Raw genomic sequence first — 21,860 nt, 5'->3', positions numbered from 1 at the left:
CACCTTTATCTTGCCAGTTTTCCTGGATCGTACTCTTCAAAGAGCTTTATGGCAATGAGTTTCTATTCTGCATGATGGGTTTTTGGCAATAGTTGCACTACCCCTTAGCAATATTCATACAAAAGTCTCATCTTGTCTACAAAAAAATCTTCTTCTTTTATTCAGTTTTGTGCCAGTATTTTGGTGTTTGCATTTATTTATTTGCCTTAGCCTCTCAATTTTATCTACATCTGTGTTTAACCAATTTTCTTCTGTCATTACCTCCCCTTTCTGCATCATTTTCCTTCCATAATTTCCGCTATTATTCTCCATCGCACCCTCTGATCCTCTTCTCATATTCTCCTGCCCGCCTTCTCCCTTTCAGCGTCCCTTATTCTTTTCTCCTTTTTTTGCCTTTCAGAGTACCGTTGTCTTTCTGTCCGGGTTGCAGCTCAGTCTTCTCCAGATGGTGAACCAGACACAAATGAAAATGAGCTGGTTAGCCCACATTTCAATAACCGTAATCCACGAAACCTGGAGCGGATGGCACTGGCGATGAAGGAGCGGGGCTGGGAGACTTCCTGGCCGACAAGACGTTATTGGCACAGGTGAGCAGTTGTCCTACTTACACACCAATTGGGTAAATTTCAGGCAGTTTGTGGAAGCACCTGTTCTGTATATTGGTAGGTAGTTGTGTTGTATCCTAGGTAGTTCTTGAACAGGTAGATGTTTATAGCAGTGTCAATATAAAGATAGCTTCAGTGCACAAGAAGGAAAAACAACTATTTCCCATTGCTTTTCTTAAAATACTGGTATGGTTGTGTGGCAGGCACAAGCCCCCAGCACAGACTTTTTAATAATTTAAATAAATCCAGATGAAGAGGATAGGAAAGCGTTTGCTTTACTGATCTGTTATAAACACAGTCAGGATCAAGTGGCTCCTTTTTCGACTAAAATGGAGCATATTAAGAGCTGCTCGTCTGATATTGACAAAAGATCAGAGAGTTATTCCTTTTTGACATACAACCTGTTTTCCCATGGATGGATAACTGGGAAACTGAAAGCCGCTTCAGCAAGGTGAAAGTATTTGAGTTGGAAACTTGTCTCTCCAAAAGTAATTCGGGATTGGGAGAAAGAGCTAGGCGTATGCATCTATCGTGGCAATTGGAAGAGTAACCTTCAGACGTTTCCAGATATTCGTGCTTTCCTTGAAACTGCTTTGGTTTAGTAATAAAAATAGTTACGTTGCAACCAACACTCTTTGCTATGCTGGAGGTTTTAATCTGAAAAGGATTCACCTGCACACATCATACAGCTGTTCTATTGCCCAGCAGCATTGAATGCAGCTCTTTCTAGATGTATTTGACACTGGCAAAATAGATCTATTCAACAGCTGTTGATCTTGTTTAACAATGTTTCTTGGATCGTTTCTTTTGAGTGTGAGTGGTTAATCCGAGCTTTAATGGCTTCCAGATCCATCCTTCTGAAAAAATGTAAATCCATGCTGGAATTTCTCATTGAAAAGTAGATAATGTAGATGTTTTCTGATGTCTTCATTAATACCTAACATTTTATTGGTTAGTTGAGGAGCAGGAACTGTTTTCCTGCTTCAGAAATTGTTGTTGTTTTTTTGGTGCTACAGCAAGACGCCTTACCTCCGCTTGGGCGGAATTTTGCAGAGTGAGCACAAGGCAGAAGGCTGTGGTCAATGGTGTAAATCCCAAAGGCCGAGAGAAGAAAGGGGAGTGCAAGTGTGCAAGCTACCTCAGCTGCCATGCTAACCGCTTCCACATGAAACGGGGGCTCCCCATTGCACACGTGTGTGCTCATGCCCTCCAACAGCAGCACACTCCACTGATGTTGAGAGCCGACTGGCCCAGCATGCATAGAGAGGGATCCTGGGTTTGCCCCCTTTACCGATTGGCTTGTAGGCATTTTGTATCTTCCCACAAGACTGTTGTTTGCTCCTTGGAATTTGAGTTACAGTATTTTGCTGCATTACTTCTGCAGACAAGCGTCCCTTCTTTTAATCCTCACCTCCAGCCCTCCCTAGGAACTCGTACTGGTGCTGCTCCTGAAGCTGCTTTTTAGAACACCAGGCAGTTCCCTGTGCTGCTGAGCTGCTCTTTTCTATACAGTGCTCCGTGTCCTGCATGACCACTGCTTCCAAACTGGTGGTATTCTCAATTGTGTATTTTAAGTGTGGTATTCCAGGATAGCCAGCAGGTTTATAAGTAAAACGGCATCCATTTTAGAGTAGCAAAACAGTGATAGTGTGAACTGTGCCATACTAAGTTTGCCTCCTATGCGATGTTTACTGAGTAGCCAGCATGGAAAAGTATTGTTTGCTTTGTTCGCCAGACGTGGGTCCCTGGCTCACTTTGCCACTGGTTTCAAGCTAGCCTGCCTGAAGAGGGGTATTACCCAGAAACCGGTCCCAGAATGCTTGTTTCCGGTCCAGGGAAGACATGGCTTGGCAGTTTGGGCTGGACTGTTCCCATGAGACACAGGGTCAAGACTGATTTGCATATAGCTATTTCTGAACTGGGGTGGTGAAGTGAGCTAAAGAACGATGATGGATTCAACCCAGATCTGTGACTGGGGGTGAGTGTGTGAAAAGTTTCAGCACTCCGTCCTTGTGTTTGCATTGTAGCATCCTCCCCAGCCTGGAGACCCGCCAATGACTACACCACACACTAAGCTTAGTAGTTCACATCTTTATACCATATTCTAAACCAATCTTAATTGCATTCTACTCTAACACTTCTATCACAGGTCTACGGAGTCCATCAGGAGCCAAAATGGTCTGTCATTGTTAGCTCACAAGACACTACAGGTATTATGCGCAATCGTTCAATTGTTTCAAGATTACTAGCACGTTGCTTCTAAACTCAGTGCCTGCTGCAATATCTCATTCTGCCCCATCCTTCATTAGCACACTGCTCTCCCCTGCCCACACAGCCCACATTCTGGCCCAGCCTGCGACTCCTCTAGCTGACATGGACTATTGATTGATTTTATGTTTTGCCAGTGGGAATAGAATATGCTTCTACCTGCTACTTCTGAAGCCAATGGGCTGCTGATCAAGACTCTGGAACACAAAAACCACAGACGGAAGGGGACACATGGGTCTAGTCTGTGGCTTAAATGGGGGTAAAAAGAAGTTCTGGTACTTGCCAAATTGAGAGAAGCGGGGTTTAGATTGTGCCTTAGAGGCGAGCTTTTAATGAAATCCTGGTGTTCTTGGTGTGCTTCAGCAGGCTAGTGATCTTTAAATGTGGTAATGGGCCCTATCCAAACTATGTTCAGTGTGATCTCCCCCTAGAAATCCTTTAAAGAAAACTTGGGCCAATCATCGCATGCAACAGTACAATTTATTAATATTATTTAAAAAAAATGTATTTACAGAGTTTTATTTAGGGCGAACTTGAACTGAAGGTATTGGAGCACTTTACATAGCACCAGTTGCTTTACATGAGGACACATTCCTTTTTGTTAGGATCAGGAAGATCAAGTGATTTGCCCAGAATCACAGAATGTTCAGCGTCATTACAGAGACTCGAACCTGGTTCCCCAGATTCTAGGTTGACCGCCCTAGCTGTTAGGCAAACTCCTCTCCCCAATAAATCTGAAGTGAATGTGTTGGTTTTGAAAGAGAACTTATGAAATATTACAGTACTTCTGTTACGTACCTTTCCAGGAGTGCTGCAATTTCACAACCTCCAAACAAATCTTAAAAAAACTAAAAAATGCCTAAAAAGCTATAGGTGCTACAGGTAGTTCAGACTGTTTGGAGAAGGCTTGATCTTGAGTTGAAATCAAGCACACATCAAACTTGCTCTAAAACTGCTGTGGTGGAGATCAGGCTACAATCTGCTAGTGCTTCATTGTAGAGAAACATTTTTACTGGTTTGTGTCCTTGTTTTAAGAACTATATTATTAAACCAAGCCTTGCCCTGCCAGTAGATTTTTACAAAAGGGAATGGTTACATGGTTCAAAGTCGCACGCTTAAAGTCCTGTATGGACGACTTTGGATTTGTGATCGCTGGTTGATCCGTAATTGCTAAATCAACCTGCTCAATCTAGCGCATGCGCTTTATTTACTGCTCCTGTTACAATAACCCTTCTTTTGCCTTATGTTCCTTTTCCAATACTAAACCGAGAAGCAGACCAATACATGTCTAAATATTTTAAGTTTATCCCTCTGTCTTCTTTATTTTTCATTTCTCAAGACAAACCACTTGTTTTCTCAAATGTGTGTTGTGCTTCTTTATGCCATCCAGTTTTGGTAATTAATACACATCTTGGTACTCAACTTTGACAGAAAATAGATATTTAGCCTAGTTGGAGTGATTTTGTTCTACATCACACATTTTGTTAAGGGAGGATGGCAAGGCTGAAACGCTGGTCTTTTGTTGCCACAACTGACAAGCAGAACATGAGACCACTTTTTCTTCATACTCCAGGTGTTTTTGGAGCAGATGTACTTTAAATCCTAAAAACTTCCTATGAGAATATTCTGATAACTCTGCAAAGAATATGTTCCTTGGTATTTTGAATTGTACAACATCATGTTCTTCTAGAAGGAGCAGTGAGAATTATTATTTTTGTATGCCCGTCTGCGGCCAGCGCCCTGGACCCTGGATCTCCGACCTTCCACCGCTACGACTCAGCTGCCCTCCTCGCACTCAACCCCGGAAGTAACAACAACTGCCAGACGTCCATGCCGAACACCACCCACATCCAGTTCTACTGCTGCCTGACCTTCACCGCAGACGCCCTGAGTTGCATTCTCCTCAAGGTACGCTCCCTGAACGGACACGCCGCAGAGATCTGGAACCTTCTTGACACCCTCTCACCAGACTTCGCCTTCTTTACAGTAACCTGGACCAACTCCTCCTCTGGCCCCAACATCGCCTTTGCCATCCCGGACAGATACAAGATCCAGAGGAAGGACTGCACCAACCACCCAGGAGGATGACTCGGCATACAAGGAACCGCTCTTGACTGGATCTGCTCATTCTTCACCGGCAGAACCCAAAGATTCAGACTTCCTCTCAGGATCCACAGAAACCAACTGCAGAGTACCCCAGGGATCTTCGCTCAGTCCAACCCTCTTCAACATCTACATGGCCCCACTAACTGCCATCGTTAGACAGCATGGCCTTCAGATATTGTCCTACGCCGACGACACCCAGCTCATCCTCTCCCTCACCAAGGACCCTACCACCACCAGACTCAACTTCAAGGAAGCAATGCAGGACGTCTCATCCTGGATGAGCAACAGTGGCCTGAAGCTCAACTCGGAGAAGACAGAACTCGTCATCCTCTGAACCCCCCCGTCAGCATGGAACAACTGGTGGACCACGACCCCCACGGACCACGTCCAGAACCTCGGCATCGTACTCGGCTCCTCCCTCTCCATGAACAGATAGGTCAACGACGTCGCCTGCATCCTCCGAAAGACCTTTCCTTGGATCCCCCCCGTCCCCCCGAGTCAAGGAAGACTGTCACCCATGCACTCATAACAAGCAGACTAGAGTACGGAAATGCCCTCTACACCGGGATAAACAAGTCTCTACTCCGCAAGCTCCAGACAATATAGAACACCGCAGCCCGACTCGTCCTCGACATCCCCCAACACAAACACATTACCCAACACCTACGGAACCTGCACTGGCTCCCTGTCGAGAAGAGTCCCCTTCAAGATACTCACCCATGCCTACAAATGCCTCCACAACACCGGACCTCAATACCTCAACGAGAGAATCTCCTTCCACGCACCCAAAAGAAACCTCAGATCCGCCAACCTTGCTGAAACTCCGTGCACCCGCAGAGCCAGAACAGGAGAAAGATCCTTCTCCTACAACGCGGCCAAGACCTGGAACGAGCTCCTGATCAACATCAGATGCGCCTCCACCAGAACATCTTAAGGAAGCCACTCCAGACTTGGCTGTTCGACTGAACGGAACTGCTTCTGTCACCCAGCGCCTTGTGACCCTCACGGGTGAATAGTGCGCTTACAATTCCCTGATTGATTGATAGTTAAGTTACAATTAAGCACATGATTAGTATAGGTTTTAAGTCATTTTGGGGTGATATGTTCATCATAAGGCTTTTTAAAATAGGCTCATGAAGCATACTGTTAAAAGAAACATACCTACACCGAAACCTTTCCATAAATATGTAAATAATCTATCTCATCAAAACCCAGATGAAATAAGTAGAGACCAGTGAGGATCAGAACATTATTATAACAAAAGAGGGAAAACCTGAGCATCTGTGCTCTAAAGGCAAGGTGTTCAGCGGCGGCTCCTCCGTTATGGCGGAGGAGCGTTTTCTTGAGCCAGCAAATGAAAACATGAAAAATAAAATGATAATAAAACTATTTTATTTTCATTTTCGTTTTCATCACAGAGCAGCGACTTTGGGGTGGGTCCATCCTGAAAACAGCAGGCTCTGCAGCAAGCATGGGGGAGGAGTGGGGGGGCACTGCAAGTGTGCATGTTGGTTTGGTTGGCTGACTTAGGATGGCCGAAATAATATGCACACTTTGTTTACTCCACTCTTCACCCTGTGTTGCACAGCCAGGTGGACAGCAGGCACAGGTTCTCAGTTCCTGTGGGAGTGCAAAACCAGCCGGCTCAGACCAATCCTTGTGCTTTTTTCATGCTCGGTAATTGAATTCGCAGCTTCAGAGCAGGGAAGTCTGCAAGGCGTCAAAAAAGTTCTTTTCCTAATTGTTATTTTTCCCTCATGCTGCCCCACTATGTTTGTCTGAAAGCAGCCACCACAGAAGGTGTTTATTCCAGACCTAAGGTACCATAGACAAATTGCAGCTTCCCCCCTCGATCATGTTTTGTGATCTTGGCCTACTCGGCTCATGTCCCTGTGCTTCAACTCACATATCTGTCAACACTTGAGAGCTTACATTGGGTTAAATGCCTTTAATAAGTGCTCTTTATTTAAGTGAAGAAAAGGTTGATAGTGTAAGTTACTTATTTTAACATGAATAAAACTGGAATCGATACTCGCTGAAAGAGTTATTTTTGAAGTAAGGTAGATGGATCCCTTTTAAGGAAAGATCCAGGCGTCACAATGCTTGAGCTTCAAGGGAACACATCAAGATTTAGATTTGAGGCTTGATTTCACTCCAAAAGAAAGAAGTTTCTATTGGGCATGTAGAATAATCGTTCACTTGTATGTACATAGTTTGAAGTGAGTGTTCACCACTTACTATTTAAATGTAATCGCTACAAAAATGCTTTTACTACGGAAAGATTTTGGGTGCAAATGTTATTCATAAGAAAACCATTCCCCCATTTGTTTTTGGTTGATCCTTGAGAGCTAGTTTTCAAGCACTCTCAAGGGGTGTGGAATTTAATAAAATATCTACTTGTTCATGGGTCAGGTTGCTTCATGTAATGTAATGTATGTAATGTAAGACCTACTTATATAGCGCAACTATCACCCAAAGGGTATCTTGGCGCTTTGACTCTACAAACATCACTCACAGACGAGATCACACTGCCCTGGGGAAAAGGTGAGACTTAAACCCCTTTTTGAAAAGGGATAGTTCATTCAAACTCCTCAAGGAAAATGGGAGAGAATTCCAAAGTTTAGCAGCAGTGAAGCCAAAGGAACGGCCGCCCATCCGAGTCCTCTGGATTCGAGGGACCGCCACCAAATGAGCAGATGAGGAACGTAGAAGTCTGGCTGCCGAATACCATGAAAAGAGTTTCTGAAGTGCAATAGGCCCCTGTCCATGGAGTGCCCTGAAGACTATGCAAGAGGCCTTGAAGCAGATCCGCTGATGAATTGGCAGCCAATGGAGGTCTCTAAGCGCCAGAGATTATGAAGCTGAGCGCATCCGAGAGAGGGCCAATTTGGCTGCCATATTCTGGATCCGCTGCAATTTCCTGATCCGGGAACTAGGGCCACCCAGAAGCAGTGCGTTGCAGTAATCAAGTCTGCTGAGTATGATACTGCGCACTACTATTCAGGTCTGGCCAAGGCAGGTAACATAGGGAGGATCTTGCGCAGTGTTCGTAGCAGCATCATGCAGGTGCCAATAGTCTTATTTACAAAGGCATCCAACTGTAGTTGTGGGCCGAAGATGACACAGAGGTTTCGAGCAGCGTTCGCTGCTTCGACAGTGACCAAGGTGGTTGGTGGCCAAAAGTCCACAGGCAGAGGACGAGGAATTTTATCCAGTGAACAATGCAACACCTCAGTCTTTGATCCATTAAACTGAAGGGAATTATGTCTCAGCCAGTCCGCAGTGGCTAGCATGCACCGATGAGAGGTCTCTGCAGAGACAGCGTCCTTACCTTCAAAAGAGAAGATAAGCTGCGTGTCATCTGCATAGTTTATTACAGAGATGCCGAAGGATTTAATCAACCTAAGCAGGGGACAAAGGTAAAGGTTAAACAAGATGGGGCTGATTGCCGACCCTTGAGGCACTCCTTGCCCCACCTTTCTGGTGCCGGACCTTGATGGAGGTTAGGCCACCACTTGATTCCTATTGTGAAGGTAAGAGACCAGCCAGTCCCGGGCCGAGCCAACCACCCCATTCTCTTCCAATCTGTTGATTAGAGTAGAGTGGTTTACCGCGTCGAACGCGGCCGACATGTCGAGCAGCACCAGAAATGCTGCTCGACCACTGTCGACACGTGAACGTAGATCGTACAGAACCACCACCAGTGCCGATTCCGTACCGTGAGCTGGCCGCAAGCCGAACTGGGCTACATCTAAACAGGCATTAATCTCTATAAAGCTAGAACAGGATTTGGTGACATATTTTTCCAAGATTTTGATTGGAAAGGGTAATAAGGAGATGGGCCTGTAATTCGCAGGACAGAGAGGATCCAGTGTGGCTTTCTTCAGTAGTGGAGATACCACTGCCCGTTTCCACCTATCAGGGACCATAGCAGAGCTGAGGGACTGACAGCAGATAGAATAAAGAGGAGGAAAAAGCTCCTCTTGAAACAGCTTCCAAAACTTATGTGGTAACGGGTCCAAAGGAGAACCCGATGCGACACAATTAGCCAAATTACAAAAATCCTCATAGGATTGAATAGTGAAGCTGGACAGCGTTGGATGTGCAGTAACTTCCCCGGTGTCTGCTGGAGTCGAAGTGGACAGTGGCTCAAAGGTGGGCTGGATGTTAAAAGTACTAGGAGCAGAAAAACCGCTCAAGATAGTGGCAATCTTGTCCTCAAAAGTAGCGGCGAGGGAATCGCACAGTTCCTGCTAAGCAGGGATGCTGTTAACGGCACAAGCAGGATTGGAAAGATTATTAACAATTTTAAAAAGAGTTTGTGACCTATTAGCTGAGTGTGCCAACGTAACCTCGAGGTACTTGGCTTTGGCACATTTTATCTGTGCTTTATAGCCCATAAGTGATTGTTTAAAAAGATTTTTATCTACCTCAGAATAGTGCTTCCTCCAGGTTCTTTCCGCTTGTCTACAGCGTAGTTTCAGCTGAAAGAGTTCATTAGAGTACCAAGGGGCAGCGTGCTTGGATCTGTCCTTCACTTTCCTTAATGGAACCGTTTTATCTAAAGATTCTGTAATCTGTTGGCAAAGGCTCTGGTAACTCTCCTCTACTTCTTTCTCCAAAGTAAAACCACAAGGAAGCAAATCAGGCAAGGTAGAGCATTTCAAAAATCTAGACCACTGTCTGCTAAGTTTAGTGTTGCCTGTGCAATTATCTAAGAAAGAGTTATTGGGAAGTTGTAGTGAAAATTGGATAATGGCGTGATCAGTCCAACATTGAACGGTTATATCCCCAATCTTGACCCAAATGTCTTCAGCAAAGACCAGATCCAGAATATGACCCTTCAAATGAGTTTGGGAGAGCACCAGCTGCTGAAGGTGGATGTTACTGCAGGCCTGGCATAGATCTTTATACGCCGTGTCCAAGGGGCCATTCAGCCAGAGATTAAAGTCTCCCAAAACCATGAGCCTAGCATGAGAGTTAGAAAGATCATAAATGAGATCCACCAAATCATGTGAGACTGTCGTGGCACTGCCAGGTGGTCTATAACCGAGCAGGCCAGAGTACAGGACCCCCTTATGACCTTTAAGCGAGAAGCCCATCAATTCAAACCCTTGAACGTCTTTGACCTCAAGCTCTGTCAAGTCGAGAGTCCCCTTGACTTCATAAGTCTACTTGTCCTGTAACAAACTCCACTTGTCACTTTGGTGCCATGTAGTGCGGCAACAGATTATGGCCGCAATCTCATTATATAAGAGATCTTATATAGCCTCTGATTATGCCAGGGCTCATACCATAGAAGTGTTTAAATACTTGTAATCCCCTTATGTTGCCACGTTTCCGCAGATATACATACTGGGGCTGGAGGTAGTGGTAAGCAATAGTTCCAGTATTAGAAGGCCCTCTTGAGTCTGTGCAAACCTACTAACTTGCAGGTAATAAGGGTATTCAACAACTCTTTTCTAATCATTTCCCGTATATGAAATGTTGACCATTTACTCCTGACAATGGCAAACGTAAATCTTCTACCATATTTTGGTAAAAAGCAGTTGGCGAGAAAGTGAACTTGCAAACACTCAGAATTTTGCATGAGCAAATCTACATATTTCCTCATGCTAAAATGCAGTTCACAAATATTTTCTAGAAGTATAATTTCTTGGCCTATGTTAGACTTGGCATCTTTTGGCGTGTTTCCCCCTATTTTTTGCTTTCTGTCCTTCCGGTTTTGACTCTGTTTTTGCTGGTATAATGTTTCTGCGCGCTTTTCGCACTGCTGATCAGTGGTAAAGCGCGGGTGCTCCTGTGGTAAATTGTGTTATGATTGGATGTGTGACTTGTCAGTCCCCAGTAAAGGGCGCTGCGGGTGCCGAGGCTTGTGAGTCAACCACTACTCGTGGGCCTGCAGCACTGACTGTCCCACCCACGTATGTAGCCCAAAAAAGGTATAAGTGAATGAAGTTTTGTGTGCCTGAAGTCAGCGTCTAAAGACGCAGCCTTTAGCAAGGGTGCCCTTTTCTTTCTAAGTTCATAGAGGCCACTTTTAGAAAGTGGGTATTATTTTGCTCGGTCATCCCATGTACCTCCTGGAATGTGGATTGCCTGTCTGGTTTTTGGATGACAGATGGCTAGGAAACAGGGTGGCTTCCGAAAGTCTAGTCTAGGTAGGTCAGGAAAGGGCTAAATGGACCAGGGTTACGATGGGGGAAGAGGGAGGAGATTTCCTTGCACCTTAAAGGACCTGGTCTGCCTCTGACAAAGCCGTCTCTACCTCCTGCCAGGAATTCACGCCAGAGAAGGCCCAACTGGATCTGGCTGTACACCGACACCCTCTGCCAGGAAGATCAAAGGATTTTTGTGTACTAATACGGGGTCCCAGACCCCTGAACTTTAGAACTCATCTGGATCAAGAAGACTGCACAGAGGAAAAGCCGGAGAAGCTGCTAAAAGGATTGACCGCTTTGCTGCGTGCTTTGCTGCGTACTTTGCTGCACGCTTTGCTGTGCTGACCTGCAGTGGCTGCTTCTGTCTTGGGCAGTGAAAGGCCTGGACTGGACTTTCTGAAACCAAATTGGTGAGAGACTCCATGAACTTGAGATAGACCTTGCCCCCTGTTCATAAAGTCTCAGGAACAGCAAAGACTTCAGGTTCTTCGACCCGCAGCACTGGGGACTGTGTGTTTTGTGCTGCAACCCGAAGAATGCCACTCGACGATGTCTACGACGTCCCTGCCGAACCCATGTCCTGAAGGCACCGCGGAGGGCACCACCGCAACGCCGCACCGCGACCCTGGACTCAGACCACGCCTGCTGACGCAATCACCGAGCCATTGCTCGCACGTCACCTGTGGGCCCCGCACACTGCACCGCCTTGCTTCACGCCGAAGCTTTGGCACCGCCGCACAGCGATCCTGATCTCACTGACGACGCCTGCTGACACCATCACTGAGCCGCTGCTTGTACCGCGACCTGTGGGCCCGCACTCTACACTGCCTCGCTACACGACGACGCCGTGGCCTTCCTGACGCTGCCACTTCCTGCCGAAATCAACGCTGCTTCTTGCACCGTAGTTCGGGGGCAATGGGCGTAAGTTACACGACGCACCACCCTCATCCCACACTGCAGCCTTGGCCCACCGACGACGGTGTCATCGACTCTAGTTTGTCAGCTGACGACAGCGCTTCAGCAACGACAACACCGCTGCTTGCACCGTGACCTGCTAGCACCGTGACTAGCTCCGCCTCCATCTCGCAACGCAACCCTGGTCTCACCGTTGACTCAATCTAACGCCGCCACCGAGCTGCTGCTCGCACCCCGACCTGGGGGTTCCGCACGCCGCACCGCTCCGCTTCACACCGCACCGCTCCGCTTCACACCGCAGCACCCGACGCCTGTTGGCGCCAGCGCTGCAGATCCCATCAGAAAGGAGCTTGACCTGCAACGCAAGTGACTTCAAGGTACTGTTTGCGGGTCTTCCCAACACCATAGTTGGCCTGCGACCCCACGGTCAGCCAAAACTGTTTTTGGATTTGTGTGCTCACGATGCTATGGAAGCCCGGACGGAGCTATCCACACAAGGAACTCTTTTTAATCAACGTATTTTGGGAACTGTGAACTTTTAAGTATGGTATTGTGGATTTTCATCGTTTTTGGTCTTGTTTTAATTATATTAAAATATTGGATATTTTTCTAAACTGGTGTGGTGTCCTTTTGAAGTGCGTTCACTATCTTACTGTTGGTCATGTGCAAATGCTTTACACATTGCCTCTAAGATAAGCCTGGCTGCTCGTGCCAAGCTACCAAGGGGGTGAGCAGGGGTTATTTTAGACGTACAACTCCCTTATCCTGACTGGAGTGGTGGTTTTTGCCTGGCTTTGGCCCGGGCCCTAACCTTCCAAAAATCCCATTTCTAACATCCTACTTCTGTAAATTCTTGAGAATTCACGAAAGCCGTATTGCTACACTAAATGCAAGGACATAACCCATGGGTGCACTTTTGAGACTTTCTTTAATAATTGGGCTCCTAATTTGGTCTGGCGTTGACCATGACCTTTTTAGTTTATTAAAATTCTCTGCCTCTGTCTCTGTCTCTGTCTCTCTCTCCCTGTCTCTCTCTCTCTGTCTCTGTCTCTGTCTCTGTCTCTGTCTCTGTCTCTGTCTCTGTCTCTGTCTCTGTCTCTGTCTCTGTCTCTGTCTCTGTCTCTGTCTCTCTCTCTCTCTCTCTGCCTCTCTGTCTCTGTCTCACTCTCACTCTCAAATAAGGTTTTACAAAAACCATGACAAAACTAAAAAGCGGACACCAATTGCAGACCGGACTTTACCAATGCTTGTTTGTTTTTGTTTCCCATATTCTCTTTGAAACTGGTTACACTGATTTTCCATTATGAATAGTTTTGGGAAATACTAGCATGCATCATCACATGTTACTAAATGATGCTGCTAAGAAATGGTACCTGAAATTTTACAGTACTTTAGCAAAATGTCTTTTTTCCTGCTATCATTTTTTATGAACATTTTGTTTTGAAAGCAAAGAATCGTCAATCTTGCTTTCAAGCGTCTTCAAGTATTTGCATCAGATCGGAGAGCATTCTGGGAGCATAATACATAGCCTCATATTGATAAACTTTGAAAACGTGTGTACACATTTTTATACTGGAACCACTGTCAGTGGTGCAGTCAGAGCTTTCAATTTTTACATAGAGTTCTCCCCCTAATAATAATGGCTTTCAATTAATGAAACATAAATACAAGTTTGAACAGTTTAACATGTGAATTACTGCGGGTGTGTACATGGCTATTTTAATGGGTGTGACTGGTTGTGTGGATCTCTAAGTGAGTGCATGAGTGTCTGGGTCAGTCAGTAAGTGGGCGGGTCTGTGAGTGGAAACATGAGTGTCTGAGTGGGTGTGGGAGTCTGAGTGGGTGGTCTGTGAGTGTGTGTACGTGAGTCTCATTGGGTCTGTGAGTAGGTGCATGGGTGCTTGAAGGGATCTGTGAGTGGGTGAATGAGCGTATGAGTGGGTCAGTCAGTGGGTGCGCACTAAATAAAGGAGGAGTCACAGGTCCCTCCCCTCCTAGAGATCTTTGGCGTCCTGGGGATCACCACCTCCCCAGGACAATATCTTATCAATGTAGGCAGGCCATGCAAACTCTCCTCCTGGGGCATTACCATGCCCTGGGAGCACCACCTCCCCAGGGCAAAATACAACTTGGAGGGGGGCACAGGGCCCTCTCCTAGGCCACATATGGCTCCGGAGACCACCACCTCCCCGGGTATTATTTAAAAAGTAGTACTGGGAGAGGGACGTGCGCCCCCTTTATTCCCACTCTCCCCACATCGGGCCAATTTTGGCCCCAGGGACCCCAACTCCCGGGGCATAGCCACATCTGCCTGGGTGCCCTAGCCCCACCCAGGGCACCCAGTGTGCTTTAATGGGTCCGTGGGGGGAGCCCGAATGTGCCCGCAGTCCCTGCTGGAGCCTGCATTTCTCCCTCACACAGGGAGCTGCTAAAAATGTTGCGCTCTGCGTGGAGGAGCAATTTTTCATCTGTTTCCCTTGCCTCTGGACAGCGGGCAGAGAAACAGATGAACTCTGCTCCCATCAAGCGGGAGCGGGAAACGACCTTTACAACGCTACTTTTACGACGAAGTACCATTACAACGCAACTTTTACCCCGCAGGTGCCATTACAACGCATTCCATTACAACGCATGGCATTATAACGTAGGTGCTTTTACAACGCATACCATTACAACTTAAGTATAGTTAAGGTAAGTATTTAATTTTAGTTTGTAATTTTTTTTAGTTTAATAAATTAATGTATTTAAAATAGTTATTACATTTTTAATACATTTTATTTTTTAATTAAATTACATTTTTTTAATTAATTTTTAATTTCTTAATTACATTTATTTTAGAATAGTAATTTTTACCCCTACACTATCCAGCACTTACCCTACTATTACACCCCCCTGGAGTTAGAATAGTAATTTTTACCCCTACACTATCCAGCACTTACCCTACTATTACACCCCCCCGGAGTTAGAATAGTAATTTTTACCCTGTGACGGGGCGGGTCGCCCCGGTGAGGTTGACGGGGAAAAGGGAACAGTTACGCAAGACTGGTGGTCAGCTGTGCCTTTATTGCCCTTTTCTTGTCCCCTCCAGCAAAACACTTCATTGCCCGAAGAGGAGTGGGCAAGCCCGGAATTTGCGTACCCATGGGGTGGAGAGACAGATCCAGGACACTGTACCTTTAACGCTGACCGCTACGTAGCGGTGACTCCGCCCAGGGTACAGCTCGTCACGACAAAAGGAGACGGAACCCGGAAGACGCCGGAGAACACTTCCTCGGAGGTCGACTGTGGTGAGGAGAAGACGCTGAAGACGGGTCGGAGAGAAACCAGTTCTACGGAAGACGTCAAGCCAGGAGGCCAACGGTTCCGCGAATCGCCCTGCCACGCTCCCGCGGGAGGGGCGTGGCTAACAAAGGTACGGGGCAAGGTTGCGGGCTGGGCGGGTTGGAGCGGATGATCTGCTCACTGTATTCGGCCTTACGTTTCCCTGCACCCCTTCCTCACTGGCACTCCGTCACCTCGTCTTGTAAACTACACTGTAGCACAGAATCCCTCACTCCCGCTCCCTCTACGAGTGTGAGTAAAACACTCCCCCTGAAACTCTTCTTTTCTTCTTCTTCATTTTCCAGTGGTGTTCTCCCGGACTCCGGCTGGAGGTCGACGGCGATCCCGACGTTCTGGCCGCAGCAACCCCTGCACGTCGCAGAGCCACCCTGGACATACCTATTTTCCCGAAAGGCGTCAGGACGGAGACGGATGAATTCGCCCGTATAAGACAATCTAGCAGGAGAAAGAAAGCCTACCTAAAAATAAAGCCTTCGTTAAAAGCATTTTTCCAGCCTTCAGACTCACTTCCTTCCCCCGTGTTACCCACCCCATTACAAGTGGTGTCAGAAGTGGGGTCACCACCGAAGTCCGTCTGCGAACCCAAGATGGACGCTGTTATCCAACACCTGATTAAGGGGCAGGAAAAACTTGAGTGGGCTGTGGAAAGGCAATGGACCGCAGCACAGGCCGACAGAGACTTGTTTAAAAACACAGTAACGGCCCAATTGGAAAGTATACAGAGAGCGGGTCCAACAGCAACTGGCATAGTACAGGTAGAAACCCGAGGCCATACGCCTCACCCCTCCGGTATAGCCCTGCAGAAATATGTTCCAGGGGACGACCCAGACGCATTTTTGATGTACTTTGAACGGGCGGCGAGAGCCCTAGGGTGGCCCGAAGAGAAGTGTCCTTGTTTCCTTGCTCCCCTATTCACCGGTGAGGCTCAGTTTGCCTATCAGGTAGCCAATCCTGCCGGGAACGCCCCCTATCACCATGTCAAATCCATTATCCTGGACCATTTGGGGTTGGACCCCGAAGCCTACAGGGTCCACTTCCGAAGAGAGAAGGGAACACCAGGGGAGAACCCTAAAACCCTGTTTTTCCGTCTCAAAATGATGGCGGATAAGTGGCTGAAATCGGAGACCAGTACCAAGGAAGAGATACTGGCACGGATTTATCTGGAGCAGTTTATGGAGGCCCTCCCCTACGGGTCCCAGAGGTGGTTGAGGCAGCATTCGGGACTGACCATTGACCAAGCCATAGAAATGGCCGCCAACTATGCCAGAGCCCAACCCCGTGGTTTGGGGTGGGAACACGAGAGGCACCACAAACAGCCATCGCCCCACAAGACCGAGAAGCCCGTGACACCAAGCAAACCAGAGAAGAAAATATTCGCCCCGGTAGAACACCACAAACCCAAAACCTGGAGAACGGAATCTCCAATGACCCGAGGGCCACAATGTTTCGAGTGCGGCGAATGGGGCCACATCGCCCGACTGTGTCCCAGGAAGCACCAAGCAGAGGAACCTATGGAAGTGGGCTATCTACCGAGAACCGTTTTGTACTCTGCAGAGATGGGGGCCTTCCTTCTATGTGAGTATACAACTGAATAAATACGTGGTAAGAGCGTTACTAGACTCCGGGTGTAGGCAATCCGTGGTCCAAACCCGCCTGATACACCCTAACCAATACATCCCTAAAACAAAGGTGCACATTCGATGCGTCCACGGAGACGTGAAGCCATACCCCCTTGCCCAGGTCACGATACGCCCGAAAGACAAAGCCGCCTGTATAGTGAGAGTCGGGGTAGTGGACTCTCTCCCTGAGGACGTCATTTTAGGGGTCGACAACCCAGAGTTTCTCGCTTTGTTCCAGAAGGAAGTAGCCGTCAGGTCAGGGTCCGCAGCATCTCCCCAGCCTGCTCTGATTACATCCGATCCATGGATCATGGACCGTAACTTCAAGTATGCCCAGACAGAAGAACGTTCATTGTACAACGCCTGGGAGGCTGCTCACACCGCTCAAGGTAATGAGGACACTCCGTACCCTAGGTTCGTAATCCTAAAAGACCTCCTATATAGGGAACCGAAGGCAGGGAGTGATCCCCAGCTTCTTGTCCCTACTTCCTTCAGAGATCAAGTTCTGTTTTTTGCCCATGCACACTTAACGGCAGGACACTCCGGTAAGGAAAAGACCACGGACACCATCACTCGCCATTTCTTTTGGCCTGGTATATATAGGGATGTACAGGAGTACTGCAAAAAGTGTGATATCTGTCAGAGAAAGAACACCCACCGCCCTCCCGCGGCCCCGCTTCAGCCCTTGCCCATTATTGGGGTGCCCTTTGAGAGGGTGGGGATGGACTTGATCGGGCCCCTACCAAAAACCCCTAGAGGTCACCTGTATGCGCTGGTCCTCGTGGATTATGCCACCCGCTTCATCAAAGCGTTTCCCCTAAGATCCCCGACAACAGCCAATGTCTCGGAAAGACTGGTCGAACTCTTTTCCCGGGTAGGCTTCCCAAAGGAAATCCTTACGGATCAAGGGACTCCGTTCACTTCTCGCATGATGAAGGAGGTGTGTAAAACCCTCGACATACAACACCTAAAGACCTCGGTGTACCACCCCCAGACCGACGGCCTGGTGGAACGCTACAATCAAACACTGAAATCAACCCTGAAGAAAATGTTAACCACTGAAGGCCCATCGTGGGACTGATTGCTTCCTCTGGCGTTATATGTCTTGAGAGCGCAAAAACAGAGCAGTCTCGGCTGTTCTGCTTTCGAACTGGTGTACGGTAGGCTCCCTAGATCTCTGTTGGACATCACCAAAGAAGTGTGGGAATCACAGGAGACAGACGACCAGAGATCCCTCCTTGACTACACAACACAGCTAAGGGCAAGACTGGGGAAGCTGAGAGACTTGGCAGACACGAATCTAGAACGACAGCAAGGAAAACAGAAACAGTGTTATGACCGTGGTACGAAATTAAGGACTCTAAAAAGAGGTGACTGGGCTCTAGTCCTTCTACCCACTCTGGCCCAGAGAAAAGAGTGGATGGGGCCCTATGAGGTAGTGGATACCATTGGCACCACCACATATAGATTAAAGCTCTCCCCGACAAAGAGACAGAGCTACCACATTAACCTATTGAAAAAATGGATTGGACCCATTCCAAGGACTACCAATCTAGCTCTCTCAGAAGGGCCAAGGAGCCTTTCCACCCTTCCGGACCTGGTGGTCAATCCGGAGCTGACAGAAGAACAAAAAGCGGATCTCACTGGGATTCTTCTTCCTTTCTCGTCCATCTTCTCAGACCTCCCCGGAAAAACCGACTTGGTGGAACATTGTATAGACACCCTACCAGGCAGGACAATAAAGCAACGGCCCTACCGGATCCCAGCAGCCCGGAGAAAAGATGTAAGGAAAGAAGTACAAGATATGTTGGACCTAGAGGTTATCCGACCGTCTAGGAGCGAATGGGCTTCTCCAATAGTGATGGTCCCGAAACCGGACGGGTCTAAAAGATTTTGTATGGACTTCCGTGCCCTGAATGCTATCTCCACCTTCGACGCCTATCCCATCCCTAGGGTCGACGAGTTGGTAGAAAAGCTGGGCGATGCCACCTATATCACCACCCTGGATCTCACTAAGGGCTACTGGCTGGTTCCCTTGCGCGAACAAGATCGGAAGAAGACGGCCTTCAGCACAGAAGAGGGCCTGTTCGAATTCACGGTCCTCCCGTTTGGCTTACACGGAGCCCCAGCCACTTTTCAGCGGCTTATGAACTGCGTTCTGAAACCCTATGCGTCTTTTAGCTCAGCCTATTTAGACGACATTGTGATTTATAGTGCAACATGGGAGGAACACCTACAACATGTTCACACCATCCTATCCCCCTTACAGGCAGCTGGTTTACACGTTAACTCGAAGAAGTCACGAGCGGCTTTTACCAGAGTCAACTATTTGGGATACGTCCTGGGGGAAGGGACCATAGCCCCACAAACCGAGAAGATCAAGGCTATCAAAAACACCGTCTTCCCAAAGGACAAAAGAGAGGTACGAGCCTTCCTCGGCCTCATCGGTTATTACCGGCGTTTTATCCCCAGCTTTGCTGCCGTCGCTGCACCCCTCACGGACCTGCTACGGAAGACCGTCAGACCAAAGGAAATACTATCCCCGACCCAAGAGGCGAGAGAGGCCTTCGAAAGTCTGAAGCGGATCATAACCGGGGCTCCGGTTTTGGAATCTCCCGACTTCAACAAGACCTTCATCCTGGCAACAGACGCCTCGAACATAGGTCTAGGAGCGGTTCTCTCCCAGAAAGGAGAAGACGGAGTCGAACATCCCATCCTGTATGCCAGTAGAAAACTGTTCCCCAGGGAGTGTAAATATTCAACGGTCGAGCGGGAGTGTCTGGCGATAAAATGGGCCATAGAAAAACTACACTACTACTTGGAAGGAAAGCCGTTCATATTACAGACAGACCATGCACCCCTGAAATGGATGCATCGTAATAGGGCCATGAACGCCAGGGTGTTACGCTGGTTCCTATCCCTTCAGCCCTATTCGTTTGAGGTGCAACACAAGAGGGGCGAGGAGCATGGCAACGCGGACTACCTCTCCCGTGCTTTTCCTCTCCCCGAACGGGAGAATCCAGAGGGGGAGGTGTGTGACGGGGCGGGTCGCCCCGGTGAGGTTGACGGGGAAAAGGGAACAGTTACGCAAGACTGGTGGTCAGCTGTGCCTTTATTGCCCTTTTCTCGTCCCCTCCAGCAAAACACTTCATTGCCCGAAGAGGAGTGGGCAAGCCCGGAATTTGCGTACCCATGGGGTGGAGAGACAGATCCAGGACACTGTACCTTTAACGCTGACAGCTACGTAGCAGTGACTCCGCCCAGGGTACAGCTCGTCACGACAAAAGGAGACGGAACCCGGAAGACACCGGAGAACACTTCCTCGGAGGTCGACTGTGGTGAGGAGAAGACGCTGAAGACGGGTCGGAGAGAAACCAGTTCTACGGAAGACGTCAAGCCAGGAGGCCAACGGTTCCGCGAATCGCCCTGCCACGCTCCCGCGGGAGGGGCGTGGCTAACAAAGGTATGGGGCAAGGTTGCGGGCTGGGCGGGTTGGAGCGGATGATCTGCTCACTGTATTCCGCCTTACGTTTCCCTGCACCCCTTCCTCACTGGCACTCCGTCACCTCGCCTTGTAAACTACACTGTAGCACAGAATCCCTCACTCCTGCTCCCTCTACGAGTGTGAGTAAAACACTCCCCCTGAAACTCTTCTTTTCTTCTTCTTCATTTTCCGGTGGTGTTCTCCCGGACTCCGGCTGGAGGTCGACGGCGATCCCGACGTTCTGGCAGCAGCAACCCCTGCACGTCGCAGAGCCACCCTGGACATACCTATTTTCCCGAAAGGCGTCAGGACGGAGACGGATGAATTCGCCCGTATAAGACAATCTAGCAGGAGAAAGAAAGCCTACCTAAAAATAAAGCCTTCGTTAAAAGCACTTTTCCAGCCTTCAGACTCACTTCCTTCCCCCGTGTTACCCACCCCATTACATACCCCTACACTATCCATCACTTACCCTACTATTACACCCCCCTGGAGTTAGAATAGTAATTTTTACCCCTACACTATCCAACACTTACCCTACTATTACACTCCCATGGAGTTAGAATAGTAATTTTTACCCCTACACTATCCAGCACTTACCCTACTATTACACCCCCGGAGTTAGAATAGTAATTTTTACCCCTACACTATCCAGCACTTACCCTACTATTACACCCCCCTGGAGTTAGAATAGTAATTTTTACCCCTACACTATCCACCACTTACCCTACTATTACACCCCACTGGAGTTAGAATAGTAATTTTTACCCCTACACTATCCAGCACTTACCCTACTATTACACCCCCCTGGTGTTAAAATTATTAATTATATAACATATTTACAAATTAAAAATTAATTACAATTAATTATTGAATAATTTTTGAAATTTAATTAAAATTAAATTAATATGAAAAAAAATCAATACTTACCTATACTTACATTGTAATGGTATGCGTTGTAAAAGCACCTATGTTGTAATGCCATGCGTTGTAATGGAATGCGTTGTAATGGCACCTGCGGGGTAAAAGTTGCGTTGTAATGGCCTTCGTTGTAAATACATGTGTTTTAACGTCATACATCCAGCGGGAGCAGTTTGACAACTCCTGCTTTGTGGGAGTGGAGTTACTGTTTGCTCTTGCTTTGACAGCTCCCGCTAAGCGAAAGCAAACAGCTATCTTCCGAGGTTGGGCACCTCAGGAGATAGGAGGAGTCTGCACTCGGGGAGGTGGTGGCCCCCAGGGACGGGATTTATGCGGAAATTTAAATGAAACCCGGCGAGGTTGTGGTCCTTGAGGCTAAAATGAGTCATAGGAGGGAAGGGGGCCCAGTGCACGACCTCTTCTTCTTCTTTTTTTTTTT

General features: G+C 47.8%; 1 protein-coding gene across 1 annotated transcript in view; it reads left to right on the top strand.

The window, feature by feature from the left end:
- Positions 1–21,860, top strand: part of MRPL18 (mitochondrial ribosomal protein L18) — a 58,348-nt gene that overhangs the window by 23,007 nt on the left and 13,481 nt on the right. Inside the window, exon 2 of the mRNA XM_078666015.1 lies at positions 401–587. Coding sequence (XP_078522141.1) covers positions 401–587 — 187 coding nt within the window. The remainder of the gene's footprint in view (positions 1–400; positions 588–21,860) is intronic.

Source organism: Lissotriton helveticus, chromosome 1_1 (assembly GCF_964261635.1).
Source record: "Lissotriton helveticus chromosome 1_1, aLisHel1.1, whole genome shotgun sequence".
NCBI lineage: Eukaryota > Metazoa > Chordata > Amphibia > Caudata > Salamandridae > Lissotriton > Lissotriton helveticus.
Note: the sequence above shows the minus strand (reverse complement) of the source record. Positions and strands in the feature narration are given on the sequence as shown.